The following is a 22,556-nucleotide window of genomic DNA, read 5'->3' on the forward strand; positions in this document are numbered from 1 at the left end:
CTGCTCTTAAGGTGGACTTTAAAACACACTCTCTATATTTATTATTTATATACTTAAAATGATACGTAACTTACCGCAATTCATCTATATACTTTCCTAATACTTATAGAAATAATCGAAGTGTCTGAATAATTAATTAAGTGTTCGTTTTAAGACCGTAAAATTGGAACGCTTTCGGTACGAATCCAGTCCACCTTAAAAACTAAAAACCTGTAACGGCACTGTAAAGGCTGTTTATTTCAGAGGTCTATTGTGTGTGATTTGGGGGGGGGGGTGTAATGGTACAACATGAAATAAATAAGTAGCAATAATTTTAAAAAAAAAGACATAAAGACAAAAATGTCTGAACCTGAAGAAAAAACCTGAACACATTTATCCTATAATGTAAATATTTGCTATATTCCACACAGCCAACATAGAAGCTGAATCACCTGAATTTCATAAATATTATATAAAGAAGTAAAGTAAGAATATACTCTCACATTATACATTTCACCATTATTTTTTTCATCTGAAAAGAGTGATAATGAGTTAGGTCTCAGAGTTTTAGGATCCCAATCGGAGGGTTGTGAGTTAGATTTCAGGTCCACCAAGCTGTCACTTTTGGGCCCCTGAGCAAGGGACTTAACCCTCAGTTGTATAACAAAAAATAGATAAAGTAAGTTTAATAAGTATAAGGGCATCGGCCAAATGTGTGGGAATTTAACAACGGCCATCACAAAGACACCCATTTACCCATTCACCCTTACAGCAATCCAGCAGTGACTTACATTTTTATCTTATTTTATGCAACTGTTAAGGGCCTTTCTCAGGGGCCTAGCAGTGGCAGTCTGGTGGAAATGGGAATCTAACTCACAACCTTCCACCTGGTAGTCCAGCACCTTAACCATTAGGCTACCACATCCCCCATCATATCCAGCATATCCAGTCCATTTCCCTACAAGATTTTGGACAGACAGAGGAAACTGAGAATCATAGAGGAATCCCAAACAGAAAGCAGTATCTGTCAACATGTTGTTGGAAGTAAATGATTACGGATGTAATGATGGCAAGGCTGAATATGCTCCAGTTTCCATGCTGTTAGTGTGGATGTAATTCTACGCTAAACGCTATAATTCATTTACGAGCATTTTAAAACAACACATCAACAAAGAAACTTTAAACAAAAGACTGACATATGATATGAGCTAACAGACTTTGTAATGGTAAAATGCATGTTTACTTAGACTCAATATGAGAAAATGTAAAAACAATATGTAGTAAATAAAGCACACAATATTCCTTTAAGAAGCTGATTAGAGTGATTCTCAGTTTTAAAACAAAAGTAGTAGATTGTCCTTGTTTGTCCCAAACTCAATAAAAAAAAACAGATTAAATAATAATTATAATAATTATACAGATTAAATTGGTTTGCATAACACACAACTCAGTTTAATCTGTTTTAGATGCTGAAAGAATACTGTAAGATATTGTTATAATAGTAACTACTTTAATAAAAATAATTTAAAAAAAAAAAATTTTTTTACAATAAAATTATGTTAAAATTATATTTCAGATAGTAGACGTGTTTTTTTTTTTTTTGGGACGAGTTTGGGACAGACGACGACGAACTTACTACTTACTTACTACCTTTAAGCCAATTTAATCGGTATAATTATTATAACAATGTCTTACAGCATTCTTTCAACATCTAAAACAGATTAAATTATAATAATAATAATTATACCGATTAAATTAGCTTACATAAAACACAACTCAGTTTAGCACATGATATTACTTTTTGAGTTTGTCGCCCTCTGGCGGTACAAATTAAAGGTTCACGCTGTTTGCAGTTATCACGTGATTTCTCGGAAACTGAAACGGGAGTGTGTCTGTGACTCGAGCAACAATCATTCACAAACCCACACTCGCACCGAGACCATTTAACACACACCCTTTGGCTGCAGGAACGGCACATATTGACCGATAGAAGGTAAAAGTAACTTAAAATCAATTCTACCGCCGTTCAAATATCAGATTTTAAATGTTAACAGGTTATACTTGATAAATTTTAAGCTTTTGATTATTTGTTGAAAAGAATCATTTCATTGAATCGACTCAGTTATTATGGCATAAAGACTGATCCCTATACTGATGTTTTGCTGCTGTTGTTGTTTGTTTTTGGAGTAGAAAAGGGGAAGGTTGACAGTGTGTATGCGTGGCATAATAAAACATGAACTCTGATATGTATGAGTAAAGGTGATATTGTTGTAAGTGTCTAGAACATATACTAGAGTATATAGTATTAGTATTAAAGTTTAAGATTTGAAATAAAATATTCAGATAAAACTAAGTCCGGTGTTGAGATTTTTTTTCACAGCAGTCTTTTTCCTCTTGATTTAGGGATTAAAAAAAAAAAAAAAAGACCCATCTTTTCAGATTCATTCTTTTGTAGTTTATTATATTTATAGTTAAGCAGCAAAAAGGATCAGATCATTTTTTTCTGTATTTATTCAATGTTGCTCCAATTAAACGTTCACTAAATACATGTTTGGCTCCTGCGTTATAAACTGGGACTTTAAGATTTTGTGTTGATTGTGCAACCTTCTGCATGTGAGTGTGTGTGGGTGGGTGTGTTTGTAGTTGTGGTCATGTCCCCCTCCAAATTCTTTGTAATGGCCCAAACATCTAAGCTATTTGGCTGAATTACGTCTGTCTATAAAGCAAAGATTACATGAGGAACCAGTTAAAGGACAAATTTGATTACTTTGGGAAGCAAACATCTAACTGTCAAAGGCAACAGTTTACAGGACAGAAGTATCATAGAAGTATTCAGAAAGTATTGGAAAGGCATGTCGAGGTTGTACGTCAACCCAAATACACTGAAGTGAGTGGGTTTGAGATGAAAACGAGATGATAGTTTTCTTGAGATTTACATCTACATTTACATGAGGTGTACATCAACATACTGTAGAACAGATTTAAGGTGAGGAAAAGTAGTCTTAAAGCGAATTACACTTTAAACAACTTTGGTTTGCATATCACTCGCTTGCAGTAACTGCGAGTAACTTTATGGTGCATTGACTTGCTGCATGTTAAATGCCCTCCTGATTAGAAATAATGCATGTCTCTGTCTTCATACTACAGCTACCAGCATGTAAAGCTTAGTGAGAATGTTCCTGAGCCCAAGCCATGACACTACCACCACCATGCTTCACAGAAAGCTTATATGTTCTGCATTTATGCCTTTATACACAGTAACTACACTGTAAAGGTGCTCACGCTAGTCATGTAATCAGTATGATTGCAGCTGCTTTGGTGAGAGACAGGGTTAACCAATCAGAATCAAGCTTTTAGCCAGCTAGCTAGGGTCAGAGCAGAGATATGAAATATGTGTATCTCATATATGTGTTTTATGGCAGCGGTGCTCATTGAGTAGGGTTGTTTAGGCTTGGTACACAGCAGATTACATATAGTATGTCACAATTTTCACTGATTAATTGTGCAGATCGTACAGCGATCGTCCACAATCAGAGGAAGTCTGTGAGAATTAAAAGATAGTGGAAAAAAACCCTTTTGTGTAAAAGCTCCACGTTTAATTATAGTCAACAAATGAGTGATATACAGGACATATATATATATATATATATAAATAATACGGCTTACACATTAGCACTATTCCATATCCAGTGTATATCCTGTGCTCATTATCATCCTTCAATATACACAGCAATATATTCACATGTAAAATCATCCTTTAACACCTCATACTTTATAATCAGATATTTTTTTATATCTTGTAATAGTTTGTTAATATATATCTAATATATCTTTGTAATATCATATAAATACTTTTATTCTCCGTGGTGAGATGATATATATATATATATACAGTATAACTAATACATATATATTAGTTGTATGCAAAAGTTTAGGAACCCCTGACAATTCCTTTCCATGATTTACATAATTACATATAAGTATTTGGGTGTTTGGATCAGCAATTTCATTTTGGTCTATCAAATAACTGAAGGACACTAAAGTAATATTTCAGTAGTGAAATGTGGTTTATTGGATTAACAGAAAATGTGCAATATGCATCAAAAACGAAATTAGACAGGTGCATAAATTTGGGCACCCTTGCCATTTTGTTGATCTGAATACCTGTAACTACTTAGCACTGATTAACTGGAACACACAGTTGGTTTGTTGAGCTCATTAAGACATGAACTTCATAGACAGGTGCATCCAATCATGAGAAAAGGTATTCCAGGGGGCCAATTGCAAGTTGTTGTTCTCTTTGACTCTCCTCTGAAGAGTGGCAACATGGACGCCTCAAAACAACGGTCAAATGACCTGAAAACAAAGACTGTTATGGTTTAGGGGAAGGCTACAGAAAGTTATTGCAGAGATATAAGCTGTCAGTGTCCACTGTGAGGAACATAGTGAGGAAATGGAAGACCACACGTACAGGTCTTGTTAAGGTCAGAAGTGGAAGGCCACGTAAAATATTGGAGAGGTGAAGGATGGTGAGAACTGTCAAAAACAGCCCACAGACCACCTCTAAAGACCTACAACATCAACTTGTTGCAGATGGTGTCACTGTGCATCGTTCAACAATTCAGTGCACTTTGCACAAGGTGAAGCTGCACAGTGATGCAAAAGATTTTTCTGCACACACGCCACAAACGGAAGTAAGGCAACTTGAGGTATGCAAAGACACATTAGGACAAGCCAGCTTCATTTTGGAATAAGGTGCTGTGGCATGATGAAACAAAGATTGAGTTATATGGTCATAACAAGGGGCGTTATGCATGGCAGCTAAAGAACACAGCATTCCAAAAAAAACATTTGCTATCCACAGTAAAATTTGGTAGGGGAGCACGGTGGCTTAGTGGTTAGCACGTTTGTCTCACACCTCCATGGTCGGGGTTTGATTCCCGCCTCCGCCTTGTGTGTGTGGAGTTTGCATGTTCTCCCTGTGCCTTGGGGTTTTCCTCCGGGTACTCCGGTGTCCTCCCCCGGCCCATGCATGGTAGGTTGATTGGCATCTCTGGAAAATTGTCCGTAGTGTGTGTGCCCTGCGATGGGTTGGCACTCTGTCCAGGGTGTATCCTGCCTTGATGCCCGATGACGCCTGAGATAGGCACAGGCTACCCGTGACCTGAGGTAGTTCGGTGGAGGTTCCATCATGCTGTGCGGCTGTGTGGCCAGTGCCGGTACTGGGAATCTGGTTAAAGTTGAGGGTCGCATGGATTCCACTCAATATCAGCAGATTCTTGAGAATAACTTTGAGAAATGAGTTACACCGGGGCTGGATATTTTAACAAGACAACGACCCAAAACACTGCTCAAACTCTACTCGGGCATTTATACAGACGAACAAGTACAACGTACTGGAATGGCCATCACAGTCCCCAGACCTGGATATCATCGAACATCTGTGGGGTGATTTGAAGCGGGCTGTCCATGCTCGGCAACCATCAAACCTAACCAAACTGAAGATGTTTTGTAAGGAGGAATGATACATTCATCCAGAATCCAGACACTCATTACAGGCTATAGGAAGCATCTAGAGGCTGTTATTTCTGCTAAAGTAGGCTCTATTAAATACTGATGTGCGTTTTGATGCATATTGCACGTTTTCTGTTAATCCAATAAACCTCACGTCACTACTGAAATATCACTTTAGTGACCATATTTATAAATGAAAATCATGGAAATTGTCAGGGGTGCCTAAACTTTTGCATAGGACCTGTTAGTATGTGTTTGAATTTCCATTGTAATTGAGAGCCAAAGTATACGGTGTGTAAAAAAAAGTATTGCGTCATGGCGTGTAACTGTACTGTGTTACAATACAGATAATGTGACCCTTGTGTTATTTATTTATTATTTTATTTATTTATGTTAGGGCCTCATTAGCTGTGGAACTGTCAGTAGTTAAAAATATCCAAATCCAAAAAAAAAAAGGATAGACATGAAAAAGTCGCTATTTTTTTTACGCCGAGTTTTCCGAATCTATTTTTCCGCCCGAGTCACAACAGAGCAGCTGCAGGAGTGAGATAAAACTCTACACCAGAGATAAGTAGAGTTTCCCCGTCGGTTCTTTACTTGCAGTAAATTTCCAGGAGATCTATACAGAATATTTATTAGTGATGCTCGATATGAAATTTTCGAACTCCGCCGTTAGAATTTTGTTAGAATTTTATTAAAAAAAAAAGACTTTTTCTTCTTGTTCATTTTTTACGGATGATTTTTCAGTGTGTAACCATTCCCTCAGTTCTCACAATCAAACCTGACTCGAAAAACCTGCCTAGTTAAACAGGGGTGTTATTACTTTTCTCAAATGCAGAGAGTGAATGCAGGGGAATAAAAACATGGGTGTCTTGGCAACTTTGGCTTTTACAACATGTTATTACTTTTGTTATCACTTCCGTACCCTCACACACCATCTACCAAAGTGCATCATGGGTCACATGACGTTATCACGCACTTTGCAAAACACTCACCTCAGCATAGACGCGTGACATCAAAACGACCCGGATCGGTGAGGGAGAACTGCATTATGGGTATTCGATTAATATCACACAAACACGAACAGAATGTCATGAAGTCAAATAGGAGTTCAATTCCATGGTAACAGTGACTAGATTATACAAAGTCATGCTCGCTTCAGAACAACATACACACACAGATCTTCCTGCATGACTTTGCTCAGCTGTGCGACGTCACAAGATCAAGTTCAGCAAGACCTTAATGTTTGCTATTGTTGTTGTTTCAGATGCCGTCGGGTAAAATGCGCTGTACTCGCCGGCTTCGCTCATGGATGGTGGAACAGGTTAGTACACGTGTTAGTACATGTGTTTCTTTCTTTCTTTGCTATATACTTTTGTTCCTTTTTTTTCCCCTACATTACTCATCTTTTTTTCCCACATGCAAAACCACATGTGATACAGAGCATAGAAACTTAACCACTGCTAAGTGTGTGTGTGTGTGTGTGTGTGTGTGTGTGTGTGTGTGTGTGTGTGTGTGTGTGTGTGTGTGCGTGTGCGTGTGTGTGCAGGTGAGCAGCGGGAAATATCGTGGTCTTGTATGGGACGACGATGAGAAGACTATGTTTCGTATCCCATGGAAACATGCTGCCAAACATGACTTCCGCTGTGATGAGGACGCTGCGATCTTCAAGGTCCCTGTTCTGTTTTCCTTGCTAAAGAAGTGAAATCCTTTATCCTGGTGGTGTTTAACGGCATAAGCGACATCATCATGTGCTTTTAAAGCGAAGTTTATTTTTACATTTCTTCAGTACTTACACTTTATTGACCCTTAATGCACTTCTGCTTCTATGAGTATTGTTATGTGCTGGCAGAAAAGAAAAAAAGACACAGGAACTTGCCCAGGATACAGATAGTGTGTGGTGTGGAACATGGCTTGTGACCGTGTGTGTGTGTGTGTGTGTGTGTGTGTGTGTGTGTGTGTGTGTGTGTGTGTGTGTGTTTAAAACATGTGGTGTAGGCATGGGCAGAGTTTAAGGGGAAGTTGTCTGAGAATGAACCTGCCGGTCCCGCTTCTTGGAAGACACGTCTGCGATGTGCTCTGAATAAAAGTCCTGAGTTCAGTGAGGTCACTGAAAGGTCACAGCTTGACATCTCTGAGCCCTACAAAGTGTACCGGCTTGTCCCACTCGATGAGCAGGGTGAGACACCCACTTATCTGTCTGTTTGTTTATTTATTTGTTTATCTATCCATCTGTCTGTTCATCCGTCTGTCTATACAACCGTCTGTCTGTACATAAGTCTGTACATCCTTCTGCCTGTCTGTCTGTCTGTCTGTCTTGTTCATCTATCTGTCTGTACATCAGTCGGACGTTCTGTCTGTCTGTCTGTCTGTCTGTCTTTTAGCTGTTAATGCTGATCACATGACTAGTTGTTTTTAAACTTGAAATAGACATATGATATCAGATTTAATGAATTTTCTTTCTTTCTTCCTTCCTTTCTTTCTTTCTTTCTTCCTTCCGTTCTTTCTTTCTTTCTTTCTTTCTTTCTTTCTTTCTTTCTTTCTTTCTTTCTTTCTTTCTTTCTTTCTTTCTTTCTTTCTTTCTTATCATATTAGTTTGTGAATAGTATCGAAGTGGTTCGCAGTGAAATTATGTGACTGAAAGTTTTTGACAGAAACCCAGCACACGAGTTGAGTGAAGCATTTTCCCTGCACAGGACTGACTGAGGTGAAGAAAGAAGAAGAGGAGAAAGACGTGCGGAGGAGTAAACGCAATAAGAGGAGGAGCACCTCAGAGACAAGCGAAGAGAGTCCAAAAAACAAGATTAAAATAGAGGAGGCAGCTGTTGCAGTGCAGAGCATTACTAGGGTGAGAGATGAAGAAGAGCCACAGATACAGAAGACTGAGTTTCTAATGAATTGCTGATAAATGCTGGAAGGTGTTGATTACATTTCTATAACCGTAGCTAACAGGTGTTCCTTACTATATACCCTGCTATACTCACAGGGTGGAAACTATAGTGGAAGCTCCACACAAATGAGTTGTGTAATATTGTTGTGTATTAATAACAGAAAGGCTCAGGAGGGACCTGTTGGTTACAGCCGCTATAACGCGCTATAAACTAAATTCCTAAGAGGTCTTTTATTTATTCCTCAATTAATCAGTAAAGGATCTGTACAAAATGGATAAAACTATTGCCCAAAAAACATTCCTCCATGTGTAGTGGAAGAAGTTAATGGAACATATTCTTCTTTACACACAGAAAAAAAAAAAGATCGCATGGAACTCAGAGACATTTAAAAATATCTCCTTTTTATATCTCCTATTTGTGGTTTCTTGACATACAGGAACTTGACGCCACTACAGAAACTACCATTGCTTTTCATCCGGATGAGCCAACAGAGTGTGCTGACATGATGAAGAAAGACGAAGGTGAGAGTCATGCTCACTAAACATGCTCACTTTGTTCGGTTCACTAACTTGGAGACGATTCTGTCTGTAAAAAAGTGAATCGTTTGTCACACTAATGATCGTTTTTTTTTCTCGTCTTCAGTCATCGATGAGATTCAGTTCAACCTCACAGTGGAAACCGCCCCTCCTCCCGGAACAGCCAGAGGTAAACCTTATGAATTGATTATTTAGAAGCGATGTGTAAGGAATAGCTGGCTGTCAATCAAATCTACCCATTAGAATCTTTAGCCACACCCACTAGAAGAGTCTCCATATCTGAGTTAATCAGCTTTTTTGTCTGATTCATCTCTCTCTCTCTCTCTCTCTCTCTCTCTCTCTCTCTCTCTCTCTCACACACACACTCTCTGTCTGTCTTAGAATGCCCCTCGTTCTTTATCAGGGTTTTTTACCTTGGAGAAGAGGTGCTAAAGAAAGAGGTGATGAGCGATGACGTTCGAATCGCTTTCTTCCCGCCATCCCCGGCTCCACCGTCTATACACAGCACGAATTTCCCCCAAGTTCGTCTTCCTCCTCCTCCCTCCAAATTTACGCCCAATCAGATCAGTTCCCTTTCCACCCTGATGCCGTTTATGGAAGGCGGCGTTGTTCTCACTACGTCGAGTCGAGGTGTTTACGCCAAACGTCTCTGTCGGGGACGAGTCTTCTGGAAGGGACCGCACACGCTCACTAACACGGGAAGCAAAATGGAGAGAGGCGTAAAACCGACCCTGATATTTAACAGACAATTCTTCAAACAAGGTAATTATACATGAGGAAATGGAGGCAGCATTTCTCATGGTCTCGTAGGTAATCTTTGGGGCGGCATTTTAAATTGCAGTCGTGTGGCACCGTACTGAGTTAGGGTTTTAATTTGCCATAGTAAGCATTGGGAGGCAGTAAAGTGTTGAGTAATCTGAGAGCTTTAGGGAAGAATCAGGTGGTGGTGAGAGTAGGGATGCTCAGATACCTACTTCCAAATGGCAAGAGGGCGAAGAGTCTATGCAAAGGGGTGGGAGAGTTCAGATCCTGGCATACGCTACCTTAATTGGATCCATAAGCAAGATCCTCATCATCAGGGTCCGTCTCAAATCATGGCTCAGATGTAGCCGGCTTTAAGGAATCCAGCGATAGAATCAGTGATCTTTAGCGTTAAGGTATGGTCAAGTACGGTCATGGTCTCATTACTGGTCAGGCTCTGCTCAACTCTGCAGAAGGTTCAGTCATTCAGGCTTGTCTGCAAAGGGCTGGTGTGGTTATAGGTATTCATATCAGCCACACTGGTGATATAGTGAACAGTTGATTAGAGACCAAGTTGAACCAATTAAAGAAATGGAATCAGAGGTGAGGGGGGCACGGGTGCTTTGTGATGGGTTGGCACTCCGTCCAGGGTGTATCCTGCCTTGATGCCCGATGACGCCTGAGATAGGCTCCCCGTGACCCGAGGTAGTTCGTATAAGTGGTAGAAAATGAATGAATGAATCACAGCACAAAATCCTTCAGCCTACCAAAACCTCATTCAACTAATTAGCTAATTAACATCTAGCATTCTGTAGATTATGGAGCCAGGTGGCAGCAGTAAGAGATGAGAAAGCATCAGATTTAGATTCTTGATACCTTATTGTCCTTGGATTTCGATTTAGTTTGTTAATCTAATTATGGTCTGTTTGTTCTTATTAATAAGCTAGGGGCTTCTTCTCAGCCATGTTCCATATTTCTGACTGCTCAAACTGGCCGAGTCTTTCTTATCCAATCACCATTAATTAACTCCAACATTATTTTGTGTTTAGAATTAAATAACTTGAAATTAAATATCCTGTTTTCATTCTTATATATTATTTTTTTTATACTTTCAGAGTTGGAGCAGTTCAATAATGAAGGAAAAGAACCTGAAAGTGAGATCACACTCTGTTTTGGAGAGGAACTTTTGGAGGATGACGACATTTCAAAGAAACTTATCATTATTAAGGTAAATCTGAGTAAATGAACGAGAAAGTGCTTTGTGTTCAATGGTTTACACTAATGACTTACTGAGAGCAGTGATGTAGATCATTTACAGCATTTGGCAGACTCCCAAACCTAAAACCTATGGCGAGTGACTTACGTTAGCTCATTTTTTTATACAACTGAGCAATTGAGGGTTAAGAGCCTTGCTCAGGGGCCCAACAGTGGCAGCTTGGTGGACCTGGGATTGAACTCACGACCTTCCGATTGGTAGCCCAACACCTTATTGTACCACATGCCTATTGGAGTCCACATGGAACTGGAACACTAAACACTAACACTAAACAGTCTACATTTTGAGAACACTGCTGTCTATGAGTGTGTGTTTTCTATGAAAAGTTGAACAAGAAGATAAAATTCATTTAAGTCAAAAAGTCAGAGCAATCTGACAAATCTCAAATCTGATCGGTCAGATGTCGACGTTTCGGTTTTTCCCATATGTGCAACTACAAATACCAGATTTATGTTAACATGCATGTTTAAAAAAACAAAACAATGTGTGTTATTGTTCATATGGTGATGTTTTCAGTAAGGAGACATTGCTTACAGTTTATTAGAGTCTCCAACGTCAGCACTTTATAATCACACAACATGAAACGTAGCTACTATGTACACTGATAGTGTGATACGACAAATTGACAAACAGCCAGCACGGACTAATAACACACTTCTAGGTGTGGTGTTATAGTGGTGTGGTTTAGAAGCACATCACACAAGCCCACACTTATTATTTCCCATAAGCTTTTAAAACCATATGAAATTTGAAGGTCTGACATTAGTGTAACCGCATAAAAGCCGAGATCGGTGTGTCGGCTTTGGAGCTTTTGTGTTGTGTACAGTATGAGGAGACTAGACAAAACACACACTCACTGCAAATAGCTCTGCTGCTAGTCTTGAGAAGTGCTGTACAGTTGCATATTTTCCAGGAAGTTCTATTCTACTGCTATTAGAGAGTACTCATTTTTTTCTATCTCTATATCAGATCAGTCTGCCTTGGGCTGAGAAACAGAAGGAAATGCAAGCATGGGCGCAGTCCATGTCCTTGCTGCAGAGTTTAGCTCAGCAGTCACCATCAGGAGAAATCACCCTCAATCTGGTGGAGCTTCCTGTTCAGACATTCGACATGCTCTGATTGACCACCTGTAATCCGTCTGGAGTAACATTTGAGCGATTCAAAGTCTGTACTACGCAGAGCATCGTGGGTTCCTCCTCAGGTTCTGTCGAACTGCAGTCATTACTCTCTTGATTTTTTCTCTAGTAACTAAAAGACTGTCTTGTTCTTCTTATTGTAAAACACTAATACTATACAGAACCCCGTTGTTAGCATTGTTACCTATTAAACTGATGTTGAAACAGAGACGTGTTCGTGTCGTTCTTGTTAAGGCGGCAAATGTTTCATGAGTCATGTTTTGAAAACTAGACATTAAAATTGAAACACAGCAGGAATATTTTTGGGGGTTTATAACATAAAATTTTTCACGTACTGGATGCAACGTATTGCTTTTACAAACCAATGCAGCGCTACATCGGTCATGTTAACAGTACATCAAGCCATGAGAATATTGTCATGATGAAACAGTTACTATTATCAGCCCAAAGTTGATTGTTTACCGATAAAAGCATGTCCTAAAGTCTTTGTCTTCTTATGCCAAACAAATTAGCCAATTATTATTATTATTATTATTATTATTATTATTATTATTACTATTATTATTTTGTGAATAAGGAAGATAAGTGAATAAGGCACAAAATAATAATAATAATAAGAAGAAGAAGAAGAAGAAGAAGAAGAAAACAACAAACATACAATACATGCCCATATGTTTGTGAGAAGACTGTAAGACACTTGTGTAAATAAAATTTTATTTTAAAATCAAGAAAAATTCTTTTACCACAAATTCACCAGTTAATACTGATGTAAATGCTCTGGCATTTAATAATTTACCTATTGCTTTTCCTAACACATGCAAAGATCGATACATATAAAATTATATATTTAAATCAATTAATTGTATAAACAAATTAATTAAAATATAAACATTTTAGAATGGTTTTAAAAATCAGTCATTAGAATATTTCAATGTACACAAAAACAGGACATAATGAATAAGTATTAATTATAACTAAAAACATTGAACAGCAAGAACAAAAAGTTACATTTATGGATTGAAATGTTAAATGAATTTGAAATAATATTAAAAATAATTTCTTTCACGCACTTTAGGTCATCAGAAGGACAGTGAGTTTATTCTCTGACACATAAACAACACTGACGTTTACATGCTGCCGTTAGCTGGACAGACGAGCTCCATGACCTTAGCATTGAGTTTCTGATTGGTCCAGTCCTTTGTGATGTCATCCAAATGGTTGTCAAAGTCAACCAACAATGTGTGATCCCCGGAGTTCAGTAACTGAGCGGTGACTGCTCGGGTTTCCTCCCACTGGCGGAGCATTATACTATAAAAGAAATAAAAAAAATAACACAAAAACTGGCAAAGTTCTACAAGCTATGACTGCCTAGTGTTCTGACTAACATATAGGCCCTTAGACTCGAGAGCGTTTGGGACATGACCCCTAGACTCGAGAGCGTTTGGGACATGGCCCTGAGACTCGAGAGCATTTGGGACATGGCCCTTAGACTTGAGAGCGTTTGGGACACGGCCCTTAAGACTCGAGAGCGTTTGGGACACGGCCCTTAGACTCGAGAGCGTTTGGAACATGGCCCTTAGAATCGAGAGCACTTTTATCATCAGCATGCTGATATTATATTATTATGTTTTTCAAGCCCTAATAGAAGATGAAGGTATGTAGCCTGTGTACATAATTTATAGCAGGAAGAGGAAATGAGTGCTTTTTTTTCTCTTTTAAACAGGGAAATCATTGCACAACTAAAGATGAAAATCTTCTGTTCCCTTATCCTCAGCCCAGCCACACTAACAGACAATAACAAAGGAAATGGTGAGGGAAGGTACAGTAGATTAGCCAGAATACAGAAGAAAGCTATCACGGGGATAAACACTGGCTGGAGGAAAATGATAGTAATTTATTGTCCAGTGACATTGCAGGAGAATTTATAACCAAGGCCCATAACTCAGGCCCAACTCAGTGACAGGGGGTAAAAGGGGGTAAAAGGGGCCCAGGCGATCATTGTTGCTGTACGGAAAGCTTGTAGTCTTTGCAAGCAAGAAAGAGATGATATGAATGTTATATGGAATAGTTCCCCATACTAGCAGTAAAACTCCAGCTTTATGTATAGAGGCATGCATTTATATGGCAGGTCCAACATTACTTGTGCGTAAGCATACTGGTTTTGTTTAGGTTAAACCAGTATATCCAGTTACAGGTAACAAAGCAGACAGAGTACATTTTTCAGTGATCAGTTTCCCTGAGAGACTTGAAAGAGAAGCGATACTGCTGGTGATCATTGTAAAAAGAACAATATACCTAGACCAGTTGGGTGAGTGTACAGTATTGTTCAAAATAATAGCAGTACAAGGTGACTAACCAGAATAATCCAGGTTTTTAGCATATTATTTATTGCTACGTGGCAAACAAGTTACCAGTAGGTGCAGTAGATTATCAGAAAACAAACAAGACCCAGCATTCATGATAGGCGCGCTCGTAAAGCGCTCGTGCAATTGGGGCAATTAGTTGAAAGGGGTGTGTTTAAAAAAAAAATAGCAGTGTCTGCCATTGACTGTACAGACTCAAACCTATTTTGTACAAACGTTTTTGTTTCTAGGATTTAGTAAGTAAGTAAGTAAGTAAAGTTTATGTATATAGCACCTTTCACAGATAAAATCACAAAGTGCTTTACAAAATATAACAATAATACTTAAATGTACAATAAAACAATCTCACGAAGTAAAAAAGAGAAATTCTTAGAGACGATAAAACTTCAACTCTAAAATAATAAAACACACTACAACAGAGATGAAACCATAAAAGCCTAGTCAGCTAAAAGCTTGTCTAAATACAGTAAGAGTGTCTTCAGTTGCTTTTTAAAGGAATCAGCAGAATCAGCCACACGCAGAGACAGGGGCAACACTTTCCACAGTCTGGGGGCCACAGACTGAAAAGAAAGATCCCCTGAGTTTTAAAATGGGTTTTAGGGACCACAAACAGATTTTGACCTGATGACCTCAATGCTCTCAAAGAGCCATAAGGGGTCAACAGGTCAAAAATGTACCCAGGAGCATTCCCATGAAGGGCTCTATAAGTGAGGACCAAAATTTTTCAATCGATTCTATATTTGATTGGTAACCGGTGAAGAGAGTATAAAACTGGTGTGAATCACTAAACTGATATTTAGTTGTATGACCACAGTTTTTTAAATCTGCTTCACATCTGTGTGGCATGGAGTCGACCGACTTGTGGCACCTCTCAGCTGTTATTCCACTCCATGGTTCTTTAACATGTGACATTCCACAATTCATTTACATTTCTTGGTCTTGCTTGAGAAACAGCACTTTTGATATCACCCCACAAGTTCTCGATTGGATTAAGGTCCGGGGATTGGGCTGGCCACTCCATAACATTCATATTGTTGGTTTGGAACAAAGACTTTGCTCATTTACTAGTGTGTTTGGGGTCATGGTCTTGTTGAAACAACCATTTCAAGGACATGTCCCTCTTTGGCATAAGGCAACATGACCTCTTCAAGTATTTTGACATATGCAAACTGATCCATGATCCCTAGTATGCGATAAACAGGCCCAACACCATAGGAGGAGAAACATGCCCATACGTATCATGATGCTTGCACCACCATTGCTTCACTGTCTTCACTGTGTACCTTGGCTTGAATTCAAAGTTTGTGGGTCGTCTCACAAACCGTCTGTGGCCCTTGGACCCAAAAAGAACAATTTTACTCTCATCAGTCCACAGAATGTTTTCCGTTTCTCTTTAGGACAGTTGATGTGTTCTTTGGCAAATTGTAACCTTTTCTGCACATGCCTTTTTTTTAACAGAGGGACTTTGCAGGGGATTCTTGAAAATAGATTAGCTTCACACAGACGTCCTCTAACTGTCACAGTACTTTACAGGTAACTCCAGACTGTCTTTGATCGTCCTGGAGCTGATCCATTGGCTGAGCCTTTGCCATTCTGGTTATTCTTCGATCCATTTTGATGGTTGTCTTCCGTTTACTTCCACGTCTCTCCATTTTAAGGCATTGGAGATCATTTTAACTGAACAGCCTATAATTTTTTGCACCTCTTTATAGGTTTTCCCCTCTCCAATCAACTTTTTAATCAAAGTACGCTGTTCTTCTGATCAACGTCTTGAGTGTTTTCCTGAGGCTTTCAAATGCATGTTCAACAAGTGCTGGCTTCATCCTTAAATAGGCTTCCACCTGATTCACACCTGTTTTTTCACAAAATTGATGACCTCAGTAATTGAATGCCACAGTGCTATTTTTTTTAAAAACACCCCTTTCAACTAATTGCCCCGATTGCACAGCCTTACGAGCATGCATATCATGAATGCTGGGTCTTGTTTGTTTTCTGAGAATCTACTGCACCTACACTTAACTTGTTTGCCACGTAGCAAGAAATACTTACCTTCCTTAGCTTGGTGTTAATAACAGGTCTTATCGGTTCCTGCTATTAACACCAAGCTAAGTAAAGTGTTGAAATCTGGATGATTTACTTTTGGGACAGGGCCCTTAGAATTGTGAACTTAGACTCTGGGGCATTTGAGACATGGCCTTTAGACTCGTAGACTTTTCATAAGGACGTCGCTCTAAGGCTCAGTGTGGGACATTGATGCACTTACGTGTGTTTGTCTTTTAAGGTCCATCGTGAGTCTTTATGCTCGTACATCACTATCGGAGGAACACGATATCCAGGTGACATTTTCTTTCCATCGATCTACAACAGACAGAGAGTTGATTTCTACAGATTTGAAATGAAAGCACAAAAATACATGTTCAAAAGTATTATGAAGTACGATTATCATACACCTCACATCGTCAGTAAAGTGATTCTGATTCACTTTCCTGTAATTCTGTATAAATCTAACAAGTAGAGCAGTTTTTAAAAAAAATGTTCATTTTCCAAAATACTCGATGTTCCAGTATTGCTGTGCGTGCGTGTGTGTGTATATACCATCAGTAACACTGCGTTGCTGCTCTGCTCCACGATTTTGTCTGCCATTTTGAAAGCACATGCAGTTGGACTGTAAACAGAAATTTAAAACATACACAGATGATTTTTATGATCTTTATAACTATATTCCACCCCGGTGAGTATATTTCTGCTCTGTTCTGCCCTATCTACATGTCGATAGGTAATTTGCTGTTAAACTTGTTATACTATGCTGTTGTTGATTGTTTTAATGATAAGACTTTCAATTCTTAATATTATTATAATGCTTATAGTATTGAGCATATTCCTGTCAGTTCACATATCTACCAGCAGGAGGCGACAAATCCTCAATCAGCACGAAGCACTCAATGAAATAATTAAACGAGACAATTGCTTACAGTTATAAATAATTTTCAATAACATTGTTTATTAAACATTACTCATTACTCTTATAAAAAAAAGTTTTGAGTGCTTTAATGTGTGACAGTGGAGGTATTTGTAACAATTTTAGTCAGATGATCTTGACAAACCGTGCTGTTTTAAAATGAACATACCGACCAGAAATGTATGCTCTCTCCCTCTCTCTCTAACATTAGTGTCTAGTACTGTTTTGATATATTCTACCATACCTTAATTCTCACTCTTGTTTGACCACAAATATGTGCCTTAAACCCATCTCTGTACTCAAGGCCTACTCTCGCAGATGCTCTCATCCACAAAGCAGAGGTCACAATCCCAATAACCTCATCTACCCTCCTCTGTTGTGTAAGTCTCAAACAGTAGTGGTAGGTGGGCTCTGGAATTGTCAGTCTGTGGTAAAGAAAGCTGATTTTATCTCTGCTTTAACTTCCCATTACTCCTTTGATTTTCTTGCTCTAACAGAGACCTGGATATCCCCACAGAACACTGCTACACCAGCTGCTTTATCCTCTGCCTATGCTTTCTCTCACTCACCACGAGAAACAGGCAGGAGTGGTGGTACAGGTTTATTGTTGTCAAAGCAATGGTGCTTTACACCTCTACTCTTCTCTAATTTAACCATCTCTTCTTTTGAATTTCATGCCATTTCAGTTACCTCTCCTATCAACCTTGTTATCATTGTTGTCTACCACCCTCCTGGTCCCCTAGGAGACTTCCTGGAAGAAATGGACTCACTGCTTAGTGCTTTCCCTTCCGATAGCTCCCCCCTGACAGTGCTTGGTGACTTCAACCTCCCCTCTGACAAGCTACATTCTTCTTCCCTCCTGTCTCTTCTCGACTCTTTCTCCCTCACACTCAACAGCTACATCCCCACACACAAAGGAGGCAATGTCCTGGACCTGGTTTTCACCCGTCCTTCTCGAGCTACAGATGTGACTGCTACCCCACTCCACGTCTCTGATCATCACCTGGTATCCTTCACCATCACTCTACCTATCTTACCTAAAACTACCTCTCACCCCCTCGCTCTTACTCGCCGCAACCTTCACTCTGTCTCACCTTCATCTGTAGCTTCTGGCACTCTTTCTTCCCTTCCTGATGCTAAGTCTTTTTCCTCACTACCCTTAGACTCAGCCACACATACTTTCCTCTCATCTCTTTCCTCAACTATGGACTTCCTCTGCCCTATGTTCAATAAACCCAAGAAAACTTCTTGTTCTGCTCCTTGGCTTTCAGATGTGCTGCGCAAATATCGAAGAGAGCTAAGATCATCAGAGAGAAAGTGGAAGAAATCACTTGATGCAGATCTTGATTTTTACAGAACACTTCTTGTCAAGTTCTCCTCAGATGTGACTTCTGCCAAGACCTCCTTCTACAAGGAAAAGCTTGAAGCTTCCTCACATGACCCTCGGAAATTCCACAACATCATCTCTTCTCTGCTCAACCCCCCGGCTCCACCTTCTTCATCCTCCCTGACTGCAGAAGACTTTGCTTCTTTCTACCAGGAGAAGATTGAGGAAATCTGCCGGACCTTCACTTCAGCCCCGACTGCACTTACATCTCAGAGTATGGATTCCCCTACACCTTCGTTGTCACATTTTTCAACTGGCAGCAGAAGAGATTTTACAACTCATCCAGTCCTGCAATCCTACCACCTGCCCATTGGATCCACTCCCTACCACTATGCTCCAGACCATCTCACAAGACCTCTTGCCCTTCATTTCCACTATCGTCAATAGATCCATAGCATCTGGTCAGGTACCAACTACTTTCAAGAGAGCAAGGGTTATTCCCATCCTAAAGAAACCTGCTCTGGATCCATCAGACATCAGTAACTACAGACCGGTATCACTTCTCTCATTTCTTTCAAAAATTCTTGAACGCATTGTCTATAATCAACTGTCTGTCTATCTCTCACAGAACAACCTCCAAGATCCCAAACAGTCTGGCTTTAAAGCAGCTCACTCTACAGAGACAGCCCTTTTGGATGTCTCTGAGAAGCTACATACTGCTAGATCAGCCAAACTATCATCCGTCCTTATCCTCCTTGACCTTTCAGCAGCGTTTGATACGGTCAACCACAAGACTCTCTTATCCTCCCTCAAGAGTCTTGGGATTTGCGGATCAGCTTGGGAATGGTTTGCCTCCTACCTGGAAGGACGCTCATATCAAGTAACATGGAGGGGAGTGACATCTGCTCCACGCAGACTCTCCACTGGCATCCCACAGGGCTCAGTACTTGGTCCTCTTCTTTTCTCCTTGTATACTCACTCTCTTGGTGAAGTTATTTCATCACATGGGTTCTCTTACCACTGCTATGCTGATGATACACAACTTATCTTCTCTTTCCCACCCTCAGATGCCACAGTTTCTGACCGGATCTCAGCATGTCTGGCAGAAATTTCATCATGGATGACTGCTCATCAGTTAAAGCTCAATCCTAGCAAAACTGAACTGCTGTTCATCCCAGGTGATTCATCCCCAGGTCACGATCTTGCTATATCCTTGCACAACGATCTGATCTCCCCTTCAGCCACAGCTCGCAACCTTGGGGTAACCATGGACAATCAACTGTCCTTTTCCTCTCATGTTGCAAATGTGACTCGCTCATGTCGGTTTCTTCTCTACAAAATTAGAAGGATTCGGCCATTTTTGTCCACACAGACTGCCCAGGTACTTGTTCAGTCTCTTGTCATTTCTAGACTGGATTACTGCAATGCACTGCTGGCAGGTCTACCTATGAACGCAATCCGTCCTCTGCAAATGATCCAAAATGCAGCTGCCCGGCTTGTTTTCAACCTGCCAAAGTTCTCACATACCACCCCGCTGCTGCGATCCCTCCACTGGCTTCCGGTAGCTGCACGCATCCGATTCAAAACACTGATGCTGGCCTACAAAGCCAAAAATGGACCAGCTCCCTCTTACCTCAAAGCCCTCATCATTCCTCGCACTGCACCCCGTAACCTCCGATCTACCAGCACTGCTCGACTGGTTCCACCATCTCTCAGGGTAAGAGGCAAGTATACTACAAGACTCTTCTCTGTACTGGCACCAAGATGGTGGAATGAACTTCCCCTAGAGGTCCGGACAGCTGAGTCACTGGGTATTTTCAAGAGGCGGTTGAAGACCTACTTATTCATTAAGCACTTCAACTAGCACTTCTTTCCTTATCCTTTGCATTTAAAAAAAAAAAAAACAAAAAAAAAAAAAACCTTTGACACTTTTTCATTGTAACTTTGAACAAATGTTTTAAACTCATGGTATCTTAAGTATGTAACCTAGTGAACCAGCATTAATGTATTCAGTGTTAGAGATTTAAGCACTTATGTACGTCGCTCTGGATAAGGGCGTCTGCCAAATGCTGTAAATGTAAATGTAAATGTATGCACTGAATATTTCATTAGACAAGCCCTCATTTGCATAAAAGAAATATCCTAATAGATATAAACATGTTAACATATCTAATGTTTTAAAAAATATCGTCATGTAGCAATTCATGTGCGAATGACGATCTAACCTGCAGTCAGACAGATTAGCATTAGCCTGGTAATATCCCACAATCCTCTGCTGCGTCTGAGAACACCACATGTCCACCTGCACGAGAAATAACCGTCGTGTAAAAGGATTTATTATTACAGGAGAATCGTAAGTATTGATGTTCTTGTTCGAAGCATGCAAATGTACTAAAAAAGAACTATGTGACAATTTCTTTTAGTTATTTGTGTGTACCTGTGTGAGAGCAAGCTGAGCGATCATGGCCAGTGGAAGATGAGAGTGCAGTAGAGGGACACAGTCTGTCACACACACACCTTCGTCACACACACCTCCTGCAGGTGCTAACAGCAGCCCGTTCACACTGCAGCGTGGATACACACTAGTGTGCAGGAACATCTTTACACACGCCAAGCATGATAACTCCACCTCAGACATCCTTTATCTCTCTGTCTGTCTGTCTGTCTGTCTGTCTGTCTGTCTGTCTCACACAAACACAAACACACATCATCATCATCATCATCATAACTTGATTTAACTAATATAACTACATTTTTTGTTTAAAAATGTTCAGTAATTTAACTGTTTAACTGAAGATGAGAGTGCAGCAGAAGATGAGAGTGTACAAATATAATTAAATTTTTTCTATTACAATGATTAAAATTTCTATTATTTCTACTATTTCAAACTCTCTAATAATTAGTATTATATTGGTATATTGAGGATATTGCAATAATAGTGATTACAATAACAACAACAACAACAACAACAATAATAATAATAATAACAAAAACAATAATTATAATATTAAATATATTAACAACAATAATAACAACAAAAATAATAGTTATAATAGTAATAATAACAATTATAATAATAACAATAACAACAATAATAATAATAACAATGATAATTATTATTATCATTGTTATTATTATTATTATTTGTTTTATTTTGCTGGCAGAAACCGTGTATGATGCCATAAACACACCTACATAAGTACAATATATTATGATGAAGTATAAATTTCTCACACATTAAACCGTTTAATATAAATCTCACTCAGCAGCTTGGGCTTTAAAAGGACATGAAGAAAACACCGGCTTAAAGATTAAAGAAGAAGCGAAACACTGATTAAATAACACACTTACTTTCCTCTCAAACTCTCAGAATGAAAGAGAAAAGAAATAAAATGAGACAGAAGGAGAAAATTAGAGCTTAAATGATCCTGAAGGATTATTATTATTATTATTCACAGAGATGAGAATTCTTCTTCGCCTTCTTCTTCGGGAGGTGAAACACTGAGCTCTCGTACCTTCGCCACCTGGCGATCAAACTCAGCTACAGCACCGACAAAAAACTCAGTCTGGATTGAAAAACTTATTCATTTGCAAATTCATTCATTCATTTTCTACCGCTTTATCCGAACTACCTCGGGTCACGGGGAGCCTGTGCCTATCCCAGGCGTCATCGGGCATCAAGGCAGGATACACCCTGGACGGAGTGCCAACCCATCGCAGGGCACACACACACATTCACTCACACATTCACACACTACGGACAATTTTCCAGAGATGCCAATCAACCTACCATGCATGTCTTTGGACTGGGGAAGGAAACCGGAGTACCCGGAG

General features: G+C 39.5%; 2 protein-coding genes across 7 annotated transcripts; one reads left to right on the forward strand and one right to left on the reverse strand.

The window, feature by feature from the left end:
• The first annotated feature begins 1,863 nt into the window (after positions 1 to 1,863).
• irf9 (interferon regulatory factor 9) lies at positions 1,864 to 12,281 on the forward strand. Of its 2 annotated transcripts, none has more exons than XM_027176910.2 (10): positions 1,864 to 1,972; positions 6,761 to 6,817; positions 7,043 to 7,165; positions 7,492 to 7,672; positions 8,190 to 8,341; positions 8,821 to 8,905; positions 9,027 to 9,089; positions 9,302 to 9,682; positions 10,777 to 10,889; positions 11,907 to 12,281. In XM_027176910.2, exons 2-10 carry the CDS (start codon positions 6,761 to 6,763, stop codon positions 12,054 to 12,056), a joined length of 1,305 nt encoding a protein of 434 aa, XP_027032711.2. In that variant the 5' UTR covers positions 1,864 to 1,972; the 3' UTR covers positions 12,057 to 12,281. The 2 variants fall into 2 exon arrangements, with proteins under 2 accessions (XP_027032711.2, XP_027032712.2); XM_027176911.2 differs by lacking the exon at positions 1,864 to 1,972 and adding an exon at positions 6,529 to 6,548.
• A 492-nt stretch (positions 12,282 to 12,773) lies between these two features.
• Positions 12,774 to 22,278, reverse strand: emc9 (ER membrane protein complex subunit 9). Of its 5 annotated transcripts, none has more exons than XM_027176915.2 (6): positions 22,074 to 22,278; positions 21,160 to 21,391; positions 20,948 to 21,024; positions 17,032 to 17,101; positions 16,700 to 16,794; positions 12,774 to 13,381 (listed from the first exon to the last, which is right to left on the reverse strand). In XM_027176915.2, the coding sequence occupies exons 2-6, from the start codon at positions 21,358 to 21,360 to the stop codon at positions 13,201 to 13,203; spliced, it is 624 nt and encodes a 207-aa protein (XP_027032716.1). In that variant the 5' UTR covers positions 21,361 to 21,391; positions 22,074 to 22,278; the 3' UTR covers positions 12,774 to 13,200. The 5 variants fall into 5 exon arrangements, with proteins under 5 accessions (XP_027032716.1, XP_027032714.1, XP_027032715.1 ...); XM_027176913.2 differs by having other exon boundaries at positions 21,160 to 21,395; positions 22,074 to 22,277; XM_027176914.2 differs by having other exon boundaries at positions 21,160 to 21,399; positions 22,074 to 22,277.
• Between the last annotated feature and the right edge of the window lie 278 nt (positions 22,279 to 22,556).

The sequence above is a fragment of the Tachysurus fulvidraco genome, chromosome 8 (assembly GCF_022655615.1).
Source record: "Tachysurus fulvidraco isolate hzauxx_2018 chromosome 8, HZAU_PFXX_2.0, whole genome shotgun sequence".
In the NCBI taxonomy this organism is placed as follows: Eukaryota; Metazoa; Chordata; class Actinopteri; order Siluriformes; family Bagridae; genus Tachysurus; species Tachysurus fulvidraco.

Coding starts and splice junctions, on each gene's coding strand:
- irf9 (XM_027176910.2), top strand. CDS start 6,761: ATGCCGTCGGGTAAAATGCGCTGTACTCGCCGGCTTCGCTCATGGATG. Junction 8,342..8,820: donor CAGTGCAGAGCATTACTAGG/GTGAGAGATGAA, acceptor CTTGACATACAG/GAACTTGACGCCACTACAGA. Junction 8,906..9,026: donor CATGATGAAGAAAGACGAAG/GTGAGAGTCATG, acceptor TCTCGTCTTCAG/TCATCGATGAGATTCAGTTC.
- emc9 (XM_027176915.2), bottom strand. CDS start 21,360: ATGTCTGAGGTGGAGTTATCATGCTTGGCGTGTGTAAAGATGTTCCTG. Junction 21,025..21,159: donor CTCAGCTTGCTCTCACACAG/GTACACACAAAT, acceptor TTTCTCGTGCAG/GTGGACATGTGGTGTTCTCA. Junction 16,795..17,031: donor GCAACGCAGTGTTACTGATG/GTATATACACAC, acceptor TGTCTGTTGTAG/ATCGATGGAAAGAAAATGTC.